Genomic DNA, 13,984 nt, shown 5'->3' with positions numbered 1-13,984 from the left:
TTTAGTAAGTGGTTTATTTTGATTGCTTTTATTTGGATTTTTTTTTATCTAACATTTTTATTTTAATATTTTTAGTAAATGTATTTTCACTGTTTTTAAATAAAAAAAAATATAATTTTGAATGTTTATGGTTTCATTAATTTTTTTATGTTTTTTTATTTTTATAGTTTTATAGTAGTATTTATTTAACATTTACATTATGATATTAATAAATGTTTAGTAATTGTTGTATTTTGACTGTTTTTATTTAAAAAATATTTTTATAATTTTTTTATAATTTAATTTAGAATTTTACATTTTTATGATTTATTAATTTTAGTTAGTGTTTTATATTGCTTTTATTTAAAAATTATTTATGTTTTACATTCTGAGGATTTTAATCATTTTTGGTGAGTGTTGTAATTTGACTTTTTAAAGGAGATTTATTACAATTTTACATTCTTATAATTTAAATTATTTATTTATTGAAGTTTTACATTTATGATATTAATGATTTTTCGTAAGTGTCTTATTTTGACCTTTGTTATTTTAAAAATATTTATTATAATTTTATGTTTATATTTTATAAATTTAATTAATTTTAGTAAGTGTTTTATTTTATAAAGTTTTGATTTATTTATTTAATCTTACATTCTTATGATTTTAATATTTTTTAGTGAGTGTTGTATTTTGACTTTTATATAAGAAATATTTATTATAATTTTACATTTCATATTTATTATAATTTTACATTTGTGTGTTTTAATTATTATTTATTTATTTCAATTTTACATATGATATTTTTCATTTTTAGTAAGTGTTGTATTTTGGCTGTTCTCAAAATATTTATAATTTTACCTTTTTTAAATGATTTAATACACTTTTAGTAGGCGTTTTAATCAAATTGTTCTCATTTGAAACTAATTTTGTCACTAAATGGACAAGTTGAAAGAGTTTGAATGTCAGAAAATGGTCATTCTTTTAAGAAAGGTGTGATTTGATCTGAACTCTCATGTTATGAAGCAGGATTATGAGTTTAAGTGATAAATGCCTGTATAGTTGCTTGTTTTGGGCCACTCGCTGCTCCTCTGGCCTGTCACAGTTGAAATGAGCAAAAAAGCGTCTGAAACTCAGCGAGACAGACGTTTGCCGTGACACATCCACACTTTAGTGACAGAGGAAATGGGCCAATTAAGGACAGCTTGCTCAGACCCTGCATGGGGTTAATATTCAACTCCCGTAATTAAAAATAAATTACACTTTTCCTGGATAACTATTCAAACTGTCTCAGTGTTTCTGACGTGCCGCAGACTCATCGGCTGCGTGTCTCTCCGTGTTTCTTTTCTCATTTCCAATTCCGCAACATCTGGTGCAGTGATTTCTGCACGTTCCTCAGCACAAATTGATTTTGGAAGCAGAATACGGCAGCAGTTTCTGCCGCTTTCTCTTGTGCTGTTCAGGAAACTGAGGTGTTTTAAGTTCAAACAATCTAAATTTAGATGCATGCTTGTGTCATTCTTTCATTGCGCCAGCTGTCCGTTCAATAAACGATCTTAACCCTAAAGCCTGACATTAAGTAATATATGCATTGTGTTGAGTATCATATTTGATGCATCAGGCTCATATAGTCTGATATAGTGAGAATATGGAGGAAAAAGACCTTTTACTCTTTTAACATTAAATAAACCCTGTGTGTTTTCTGTTGTCTTCTCTCTCTGTTCCTCAGGAGAGTATATAAAGACGTGGAGGCCACGGTATTTCTTGCTGAAGAATGACGGTACGTTTATCGGCTATAAGGAGCGTCCGCAGGATGTGGATCAGCTGGAGACGCCGCTGAACAACTTCTCAGTGGCACGTGAGTCTCTCGCCCGGAACGAAACTTACTGCAGTCGTCTTTAGTAAAGCCTGATGAGATGGTAACGCATCTCGTGGTTGTTCAGTGTGTATTTATTCAAAATGTTATGTGAACAGCAGCAATAAAAAGGCATTTCATGATATGCAGTATGTAGTATTGTCACAATACATTTACTTCAGTGAAGGATTTTTACAGTAAATGCAGTTATTTTGCATTTTTTTGACAACATTTTCTGTAAAAAAAAAATCATAATTTCTGACAGACCAGACAGAGATGCTAAAAATTGCATGCAATATAATATCAGGATTATTTGCAACATTTTGCAGTTTTTTGCACCTTCTAAGTATTTATTTTTGTAAAATCAATTGGCACATTTTTCACTTTTTATTAATGCCATTTAATATAATTTTTAGGTTAATTTGCAACATTACAAGTCATTTTTTGCACCTTCTTAGTATTTATTTTTGTAAAAATTGTTTGATACATTTTGCATTTTTAGACAACATTTTGTGTAAACAAAAAGACTGAATTTTTGACAGACAAAACAGATGTTTAAAATTGCACTTAATATAATTTCAGGTTCATTTGCAACATTACAAGTCATTTTTTGCACCTTCTAAGTGTTTATTTTTGTAAAAAAAGTTTTTTCAACAAAATGTTCTGTAAAAAAGTCAAATATAATTTAATATAATTTCAGGTTAATTTGCAACATTTTTATTTGTTTTTCGCACCTAAGTATGATTTGTTTTTTAATAAAATTGATTGGCAAATTTTGCATTTTTAAACAAAATTTTGTGTGAAAAAAATCTTAATTTTTGACAAACAATTTAATATAATTTCAGGTTAATTTGCAATATTATTAGTAATTTTTTGCATATTCTAAGTATTTATTCTTGTAGAAATCATTCAGAATTTTTTAACAAAATGTTGTGAAAAAATTAGCCTTGATTTTTGACAGACAAAACAGAGGTTTAAAATTGCATTTAAAGTAATTTCAGTTCATTTACAACATTTTAAATTATTGTTTTGCACAAAATATTTATTTTTGTAAAATTGTTGTGTAAAAGAAGTCTTAATTTTTGATAAACACAACAAAGATGTTTAAAAATTTAATTTAATGTAATTTCAGGTTAATTTGCAACATTATAAGTAATTCCAAGTAATTTTTTGCACAAAGTATTGCACAAAGTACACATTTTGCATATATTACACTATACAACAACATTATACATAATTTTTTTGCACTTTCTAAGTATTTATTTTGTAAAATCAATTGACACATTTTGCATTTTTTAAAAATGTTTTGTGTAAAAAGAAGTCTTAACTTTTTGGCAGGCAAAACAGATGTTTAAAAGTGTATTTAATATAATTTCAAGTTAATTTGCAAGATTATAAGTAGTTTGTGCACCTTTTTTATTTTATAAAATCGATTGCCATCGTGTTTGATAAATGGCACTGAGAAAGACAATGAACACAATGGATTATTTGGATATCAGACTAATGTTGCGGAAAAGTTTCAGCACATCTTCAATAGACGGAAATGAGAAGTGACAATTAAATATATCATCCAAAACTGTATTTTGTGCATGCTTAATTTAATACATTATGCATGTCTGCACTTGATTTCATTCTTTACTGGTTTGACACGAGGTCGTGCGAGCTTCCATCTGACCTCCATCAACACAAACAGTTTTATGTTTCCTCGAGGGACGTGCAGAACATATTAAGCATATTTGGGCCTGTTCTCGAGTCGTACCTCAGCAGAATTTTCCCAAGAAGCCCCGCCATCCCTGCAAAAACTGTTGAAATGATTGAACAGACTAATTAGACAGCCATAATGTTTGTTCAAGAGAACGCTTCCTCCCTGACACTTGTGAAATATAGTGGTTATTAAGTGGCTGATCCTCATTATTTATCTCGCCGCTGATGGAGGGTCTGGTTGAAGCGTTCTGGGCTGTCGAGGAGCCCGGTTGGATCTCAGTGGTGGTCTCACCCCGCTCCTCCATCTCGTCGACAGGCCGCTTGTGTCGTCTCTTACGTGACACATGTCTCCTCCACGGTCTCTCCTCGACATATGTTTGTGGGAAAGCGCTGGCAGAATCGCTGCTGGATGTTCGAGCGGATTGTGCTTTGTCGCGCTGAAAGCATAACTTTTACTCTTTGAGTGAGCATTTTTGAGGGGAGAGAACACAGACACAGCTTATTTCGGCTTCTCTCGGAAAAAAGACGTGAGTTTGAGTTTTTAACAACTGATGACATTCCTGTTTTCCTTAGACGCAGTTGTGCTTTCATAGTTTGAATTGCAGAAGCATCTGTGTGTGAAACGAAAACACAACCGGGATACGTTGATATCAGTTTGCCATCTTCACAGCTTCTTTCTGAATCTCGCAAGGGCCGCGTGGAGTTTGTTTGCATCTCTTTGTTGTTTGCAACAACTTTTCAGATGTAAAACTTCCTTTCTGACATTAGAACACCCTTGTGAGCAACTGTTAAGAGTAAACAACATTATTACACACAATATTAGCGTTGATTTCTATGCAGAAAATGAAAATATGTGCTATTTTTCACTGCTTTAGATGGACGTCTTTGGCCGTTGCGTCACGTCTCGCTGTTTTTTTTACGCCTTACGCCATGAGCTTTGTGTTTTTAAGATGCCATGTCAAGTTAAGTATAGTTTTAAAAATTAAAAATACTTTTTTTTTTTACAAAAGGTTCTAGAAAAGCCTGCGTTTCCCCCTGTAATGGTCTGATGCAGGGTTATTATCCTTAATTAATACTAAAACCATAAAAAAAACATTTTCATTACTTGAAAAAAAGTAAACATTAACTGAAATAAAATATAAACTTGTTTTATTTCATCTAGTTGCCGAAGCAACATTTCTCATTTTTGTTTAGTTAAATGAGGTACTAAAATAACTAAAACTAAATAAACTAAAACTAATAAATAAAAATGATATAAACATAAAGTAATGAAACTAAAAAAAATTACAAAAACATAAAATGTAAAATATAATTCAATAAAAGTAAGAAAAAAATACACATTTTAGATATGAGACTCTTCATTACACACAGTATTATTGTTAATTGTTAATTATGCCAATTAATTATGCAAAGTGACAAAAAAAAGAGAATATGTGCTAATTTTTCAGTTTTAGATGGACATCTTTGGCCGTTGCGTCACGTCTTGCTGTTTGTTTTACGCCTTACGCCATGAGCTTTGTGTTTTTAAGATGCCATTTCAAGTTAAGTATAGTTTTAAAAATTACAAAATAAAAATTGTTTTGCAAAAACCCTGCATTTCCCCCCGTAATGGTCTCTCTGGCGTTATTTAAAGCTAAAACCATAAAAAAAAAAAAAAAAAATTCATTACTTGAAAGAAAGTAAACATTAACTGAAATAAAATATAATATAAAAAAGCTTAAACTTGTTTTATTTCATCTAGTTGCTGAAGCAACATTTCTCATTTTTGTTTAGTTAAATGAAGTACTAAAATAACTAAAACTAAATAAACTAAAACTAATAAATAAAATTCAAAATAAAAACATAAAATGTAAAATATAATTCAATAAAAGTAAGACAAAAATATACATTTTAGATATGAGACACTTCATTACACACAGTAATATTGTTAATTGTTAATTATGCAAATTAATTATGCAAAGTGACAAAAAAAGAATATGTGCTTATTTTTTCACTGTTTTAGATGGACGTCTTTGGCCGTTGCGTCACGTCTCGCTGTTTTTTTTTACGCCTCACGCCATGAGCTTTGTGTTTTTAAGATGCCATTTCAAGTTAAATATAGTTTTAAAAATTACATTTCAAATTTTTATTTAGTTTAATGAAATACTAAAATAACTAAAACTAATAAATAAAAAATAATACAAATGATATAAACATATAAAAGATAATAAAAATGGCAAAAACATAGAACAAAATGACTAAAGCATTTCGAAAACGTAAAATATAATTTAAATAAATAACTAAGAAAATTAAGAAAAACGGTAATTTTGTTTTTTCAATTAATAGTAGTACATGCATTATTAGTGTTCATTATTATGCAAAGGGACAGAAAAAGAGAATATGTGTTAATTTTTCACTGTTTTAGATGGATGTCTTTGGCCGTTGCGTCATGTCTCGCTGTTTACACCTTGAGCTTTGTGTTTTTAAAATGCCATGTCTTATATATATATATATATATACATATAATTGTTTTAACACTTTCAGAAAACCCTCCATCCGTTTCCATTACACTCTCTCTGAGGGGCGAGTTGAAATGTTTTTCTGTGGCATGCTGTCTATAGGTTTTAGGTTCTGTTTTAGCCAAAATGATCTCTTTTAAGAGGCCATTTTAAAGTGGAATTAGACACTGAATCTTGTGTAAAGTTTGTATCTGAGCATGTGCCGTGCAAAGCGCACCTGTTCGGCTCCGGCGTGCCGCTGCGGTTCCCTACTGAGTGTGTGTAATGTACTGCTGCAGAAACACGCAGATAAAGATAAATGATTGCAACCGTCATTTCTCTCCCTGTCCGTGTCTCTGGTGTGGTTTTCCCCGGATGTGTCCAGAGTGTCAGCTGATGAAGACGGAACGGCCCAAACCCAACACATTCATCATACGCTGCCTGCAGTGGACCACTGTCATTGAACGCACCTTCCATGTGGAGAGGCCCGAGGAACGGTCAGACACATGCATACACCTGTATATGTGCTCTTTATTCACTGTATGCATTCACCGCTTATTCTACAGAGAAACTAGTGTGCAAGGGTTATTATATTCAAGCTACGTAAACAGGCGATTTGTCAGAAGAAACAACAATAATTGTAATACAAAATGCATAAATGAAGTGTTGGTTTGCGTGTTCACTGTTGTTGTTGTAGGGAGGAATGGACCAAAGCCATACAGACTGTGGCCGACAGTCTGAAGAAACAAGAGGAGGAGATGATGGACTCGTCACATGACCACACGCACATGGAGACGTCTGTGAACAAACCTCCGCACAAAGTGGTACAGACACACTTTTGTTTATTAAAAATTAATGCTAATAAAATAGTAACTTTGCAAATGTAACTTAGAGATAGTCCACCCCAAAATGAAAGTGTTTCGCAAGTCATATTAGGAAAATATTCAGATTAATCTCTGATTTTTTAAAAATGTTTTAAACACTTGATCAAGTTTTACAATCAAAACTGACCGAACACAATAAGCGAAACATTTATAAATACAAATTATTTAAAAAAAATGTACTATATTTTAGTTCAAAATCTTTAATGATAGTTATTAATATTCACCTCTGCAATATGCTCCATTTATTTCTATAATACAGAAAAAAACTAGAAAAAAACATATTTTATTCTTTTAACAGTTCTAATTATAAATAAAAATTATAAAATATTTTTTAAAAAATATTATTTTATTAAGACAATAAATGCAACATAATTTTAAAGATTTTAAATTAATGTACTATATTTTAGTTCACTAACATTTTTCTTTATCTTTATTTTTTATTATTTAAGAGAGTAAGCACAACAATTTTTTGTGAAATATTTAATTAATTATATTTAATAAATTATATATTCAACTCTACAATATGCACAAATTATTTTTATATTAAATAATAAAATATAGTGAAATATTTTATTGTTTAACATTTTTTATTATTATTAAAATAATATAAATAATAAAATATTTAAAAAGTATATTTTTATTATTTAAGACAATAAGCGCAACATAATTGTTTTAAATATGAAATGAATGTACTATATTTTTCAGTTCACTGAAATGTCTTCTTTAGCTTTCATGTTACTTTTGATACACAATATGCATCATTTAATTCTACATAAAATAATAAAATATTAGAAAATAATTTTTTTATTATTTAAGACAATAAATAGTCATAAAAAACATTGTATTCCCCATTAATTTTCCATAATTTTTTGCCCGTTATTAAACAAGTGCCAATTTTTAAGGCCTTTCTGAATCAAATTTCTAATTTGTGTGTGTGTGTTTTCACATAACCAGCACCACAAAGTCACCAAGTTTCATACCATTTCAATTAAATAAAAACTTTTAAGAAATCTAAAATGTCTTAAACGCCCAAAGACTACAATAGGGTTAATGTGTTTTAAACTTAAACACCTAGTGAGTCCATATTGAGTCATCTTAATCAAAAGAAACTTATTAGTTCTTAAATAAAATGTCAGCATGTGGAACATTGTGCATTTGCGCTGTATGAAACATCAGTTCCCACGCTCCCATTTCTAGCATTCTTGGCATTTGCAGCAGTTCAAAGGTCAAACATGGAGCCGTCACATATAGCTCCGGCCCGTCAGAGTCATGTCAGTATTTTGTGTTAAACTCGTGCAGGTGTTTGTTTGCTGACAGATGATGTGTGTTTCAGACTATGCATGACTTTGAATACCTCAAACTCCTGGGAAAAGGCACTTTTGGGAAGGTGATTCTGGTGAAGGAGAAAGCAACGGGAAAATATTACGCCATGAAAATCCTCAAGAAAGAAGTGATTGTAGCCAAAGTGAGTAACAGCTGGAAAAATATAAGACAGCTGAGAAGTATTTGACTGCTGAGTGTGTTTGTGCTTAACCATATTTTGAGTACAATTTTGACCACAGAAGTGAGCTAAATCTGACATAGCCTCCTTTAGTTAATCCATGTGAAATGATGCATAAAAAAAGTAAATAAAAATGCTGAAAGTTTTCTGTTAGGTTTAGGGTGTGGGTTAGGTTATAGCAGTGGCGTTAATTTACCAAAAGCCAAGGTAGGGCGAACTCTGATGACTGATGATCAAATCTTACTCCCTTTACATGACAAGTGTGTGTGGAAAAATAGAAAGAAACAAAAAACAACAAGTGTGTGTGTGTGTGTGTGTGTGTGTGTGTGTGTGTGTGGTGCGTCCAAAGAAGAGTCACATATAGCTTTGATCATAACCAGCAAATCAGACAGATATAGACCACTGTTAAAAGAATTAAGGACTCTAGGACTTTCAATTACTTTGCACAGCTCAAAAGTCTGAATATTGTCCAATTTAAGTGTTATTTTTAATTTCATGACAAAAACATTTTTTGTTCATCCTTCAAAGATTGTCCAAATTTGTAAAACTAAAAGTTTCACAATGTAGGAAAACTAACACTTAAACTAACACTGAAATACAAACACTTTTATTTCAAAATATAAAAAATATATTAAATTAATATTATAACCAGTAGATGTCAGCAGAGGACCACTTATTGGCCCATTAGCCATTTCTACTCCCTAACAATTTATTTATTTATTTATTTTCATGTTTTGCTTCTGAATTTATTTTAGAGATGATCAAATCACTGCTATAACATTAAAAAAAAATCTGGTTTTGTAATTTTTTTTGTCAGTTTTTGTACTGAAGTGTGAAGTATATATTTGTAGCAAAAGTCACAAAGTCTCATGAAAAACAAAGACTTTTCTTCAAATTGCAGAAAGTGAGTAAAGATCGCTTCCTTTGTAATCACTGTCAGTCAGTTCAGTGCAAAATCTTTGAGTGCGAAAATTCCTGTTTTAATCAATGAATCTGGCTATACTTCACAATGAATCTTTTTTTATCATTTTGAATAATTGGTTATCGGTATTGGCATCGGCATTGGCATTATTCTGAATAATTACTTATTGTATCGGCATCATCAGATATCATTCTGAATAATCTGTTATCGGTATCAGCAGATATCATTCTGAATAATCAGTTATCGGTATCAGCATCAGCAGATATCATTCTGAATAATCAGTTATCGGTATCAGCATCAGCAGATATCATTCTGAATAATCAGTTATCGGTATCAGCATCAGCAGATATCATTCTGAATAATCGGTTATTGGCATCAGCAGATATCATTCTGAATAATCAGTTATCGGTATCAGCATCAGCAGATATCATTCTGAATAATCAGTTATCGGTATCAGCATCAGCAGATATCATTCTGAATAATCGGTTATTGGCATCAGCAGATATCATTCTGAATAATCAGTTATTGGCATCAGCAGATATCATTCTGAATAATCAGTTATTGGCATCAGCAGATATCATTCTGAATAATCAGTTATTGGCATCAGCAGATATCATTCTGAATAATCAGTTATCGGTATCGGCATCAGCAGATATCATTCTGAATAATCAGTTATCGGTATCGGCATCAGCAGATATCATTCTGAATAATCAGTTATCGGTATCAGCATCAGCAGATATCATTCTGAATAATCGGTTATTGGCATCAGCAGATATCATTCTGAATAATCAGTTATCGGTATCGGCATCAGCAGATATCATTCTGAATAATCAGTTATTGGCATCAGCAGATATCATTCTGAATAATCAGTTATCGGTATCGGCATCAGCAGATATCATTCTGAATAATCAGTTATCGGTATCGGCATCAGCAGATATCATTCTGAATAATCAGTTATCGGTATCAGCATCAGCAGATATCATTCTGAATAATCGGTTATTGGCATCAGCAGATATCATTCTGAATAATCAGTTATCGGTATCGGCATCAGCAGATATCATTCTGAATAATCAGTTATTGGCATCAGCAGATATCATTCTGAATAATCAGTTATCGGTATCGGCATCAGCAGATATCATTCTGAATAATCAGTTATCGGTATCGGCATCAGCAGATATCATTCTGAATAATCAGTTATCGGTATCAGCATCAGCAGATATCATTCTGAATAATCGGTTATTGGCATCAGCAGATATCATTCTGAATAATCAGTTATCGGTATCGGCATCAGCAGATATCATTCTGAATAATCAGTTATCGGTATCGGCATCAGCAGATATCATTCTGAATAATCGGTTATTGGCATCAGCAGATATCATTCTGAATAATCAGTTATCGGTATCGGCATCAGCAGATATCATTCTGAATAATCAGTTATCGGTATCGGCATCAGCAGATATCATTCTGAATAATCGGTTATTGGCATCAGCAGATATCATTCTGAATAATCAGTTATCGGTATCGGCATCAGCAGATATCATTCTGAATAATCAGTTATCGGTATCAGCATCAGCAGATATCATTCTGAATAATCGGTTATTGGCATCAGCAGATATCATTCTGAATAATCAGTTATCGGTATCGGCATCAGCAGATATCATTCTGAATAATCAGTTATCGGTATCGGCATCAGCAGATATCATTCTGAATAATCAGTTATCGGTATCAGCATCAGCAGATATCATTCTGAATAATCGGTTATCGGCATCAGCAGATATCATTCTGAATAATCAGTTATTGAATTGGCATCATCAGATATCATTCTGAATAATCTGTTATTGGCATCAGCAGATATCATTCTGAATAATCAGTTATCGGTATCGGCATCATCAGATATTATTCTGAATAATCAGTTATTGGCATCAGCAGATATCATTCTGAATAATCAGTTATTGAATTGGCATCATCAGATATCATTCTGAATAATCTGTTATTGGCATCAGCAGATATCATTCTGAATAATCAGTTATCGATATCGGCATCATCAGATATTATTCTGAATAATCTGTTATTGGCATCAGCAGATATCATTCTGAATAATCAGTTATTGTATTGGCATCATCAGATATTATTCTGAATAATCGGTTATCGGTATCAGCAGATATCATTCTGAATAATCGGTTATTGGCATCAGCAGATATCATTCCGAATAATCGGTTATCGGTATCTGCATCGGCAGATATCATTCTGAATAATCGGTTATCGGTATCTGCATCAGCAGATATCATTCCGAATAATCGGTTATCGGTATCTGCATCGGCAGATGTCATTCTGAATAATCGGTTATCAGTAATGACATCGTCATATATCATTTGAATATTCGGTTATCGGTATTGCATCTGCATATATTATTCTGAATAATTGGTATCGGCATCAGCAGATATCATTCTGAATAATCAGTTATCGGTATTGACATCTTCAGATATCATTCAGAATAATCTGTTATCTGTATCAACAGAATTGCCTTTAATTGGCTACAATACGCAACGCTGCAATATCACGTTTTAAACAAAAACCTTTGCAGCGCCGTTGAACTCATGTGACATAAATATAACAGATCACATTGATTTACTTGCTTTTCTCTTGTATTAAACAATAACAAATTATATGTTACCCATAGTAATATAACTCTGTTACTCCTGCAATAAAAATATTACTTTGCATTGACCTGACCAGGAAACCAAGGTATAGTAATATTCCCAGTTGACGACCCTGGGTTATAGTATTTAAATTTTTTGTCACGTTTAATCACTACATCATTCCCATACTTGCATGTGTGTGATTTCATCACTTTACTATTATTGTAACGTGTAAAACAGTCATGCTGAAGAGTGAGTAGCTGCGTCTGAACTCTTGCCTGGTTCTTTCAGGATGAAGTGGCTCACACACTCACAGAGAACCGTGTGCTTCAGAACTCCAAACACCCCTTCTTGACGGTGAGAGACTCTCAGACTCATCCAAACACTCCTGAACTCCTCTTCTTCTTCAACACCCTCTCGTCTCAAGCACGTCTGCCTGTTTATCCATCTACACAATGCGTTTTAGAGGAGTTCAAGCTACTTCTTCAAATTGAATAATGTCGCCTGTTTCCGCTTCCTTCGCCAGTGAATAGCAAAAGTTTTCAAACATTGCAAAATATGTTTGCTTACTTATTTTTGTCTTGTTTTCCAGCATACATTTTTTAATCAAGATGCATGTACTTGATAAGCAAAATTACTTAAGATATTAAGTCTTGAATTTCTGAAAAATATATCAATATTAAGTGTTTTTTATTAATATTAATGGGGTCAGAAAAAAATTACTTCATTCAAAGGGAAAACAAGCCTATTTTTCTTACCAACTGGCACATATTTGTTCTTGTTTTAAGCATAAACTCACTTCATTTTGATTTTTTTTTTTTGGAAAACAAGACTAAATTTTAAGCCATTTTACTTCTAAAGTAAATGTAACTTGATTTAAGATTGTTTAAATATTTGTACTGGATAACAAGGCAAAAATACTGAGGGGAAAAAGTGTATATAAGTCGGATATTTCTGATTCATTTCCATGAGAAACCTGTTTGAAAACAGTCATTATTTTTGCACTTTTATTTAGTGATGCTGTAATGAAACTGGATTTGGATCTGAAATTGGATGCTGAGCATTGGATGTATTCAAGATAACATAATAGAGGAATCTTAATTTGTAATGAGGATGAAATCAAACTTCCTTATTTATTTTTATATAATAAAAATCCTTCACTGCAAAATTTTTACTATTCTTTTAATAGAGAGAGAGAGAGAGAGAGAGAGAGAGAGAGAGAAAAAACACCTCAGTATTTTTGTCTTGTTTTCCAGTAGAAATATCTAAACACTTAAATCAAGATACATTTACATGACATGCAAAATTACATATTAAATCTTTTTTTCTGAGAAATTAATGAAAATGTTTATGCTCAAAACAAAAACAAATATCCACCAATTAGGTCAGAAAAATAAACTTGTTTTCACTTTGAATTAGGTTTACTTTTTTCATCCCATTGGAGGATAAGCATAAACTCACTCATTTTCTCATAAAACAAGACTTAATATGTCATTTTGCATCTCAAGTAAGTGTATCCTGATTTAAGAATGTTTAGACATTTGCACTGGAAAACAAGAGAAATACTGAGGAAGAACTGCCATTTTTGCATGTGTTATCATTAATATTTAATATAATTATTTAATACATTGTTGCTTGTGTTTCTTTGCATGAATTGACATGTTTAGGCTCTGAAATACTCTTTCCAAACCCACGACCGTTTGTGTTTCGTCATGGAGTATGCCAACGGAGGAGAGGTGAGGCTGATATCTTCTCAGACCAGAGCTTGAAAGTATCATTTACAGTAATAACGTTCCAGCATTCATTCCTTCCTGCAGCTCTTCTTCCACTTGTCGCGGGATCGGGTTTTCTCTGAGGACCGAGCGCGCTTCTACGGGGCGGAGATCGTGTCTGCGCTGGACTACCTGCATTCAGAGCGAAACGTGGTCTACAGGGACCTGAAGGTCAGGAGCTCACATGTTCATAATTTCACATATATTGTCCTGTTGAGGTTAACATGTGGGAATGAAATGCTGCCAAATCCTCA

At 32.0% G+C, this 13,984-nt stretch overlaps 1 protein-coding gene across 1 annotated transcript in view; it reads left to right on the top strand.

Moving 5' to 3' along the window:
• Positions 1-13,984, top strand: part of akt1 (v-akt murine thymoma viral oncogene homolog 1) — a 63,124-nt gene that overhangs the window by 32,799 nt on the left and 16,341 nt on the right. Inside the window, exons 3-9 of the mRNA XM_067367245.1 lie at positions 1,706-1,834; positions 6,398-6,509; positions 6,710-6,836; positions 8,230-8,361; positions 12,250-12,315; positions 13,626-13,694; positions 13,776-13,901. Of these exons, the coding sequence (XP_067223346.1) occupies positions 1,706-1,834; positions 6,398-6,509; positions 6,710-6,836; positions 8,230-8,361; positions 12,250-12,315; positions 13,626-13,694; positions 13,776-13,901 (761 nt within the window). The remainder of the gene's footprint in view (positions 1-1,705; positions 1,835-6,397; positions 6,510-6,709; positions 6,837-8,229; positions 8,362-12,249; positions 12,316-13,625; positions 13,695-13,775; positions 13,902-13,984) is intronic.

This window comes from Chanodichthys erythropterus, chromosome 18, assembly GCF_024489055.1.
Source record: "Chanodichthys erythropterus isolate Z2021 chromosome 18, ASM2448905v1, whole genome shotgun sequence".
Taxonomy (NCBI): Eukaryota; Metazoa; Chordata; class Actinopteri; order Cypriniformes; family Xenocyprididae; genus Chanodichthys; species Chanodichthys erythropterus.
Note: the sequence above shows the minus strand (reverse complement) of the source record. Positions and strands in the feature narration are given on the sequence as shown.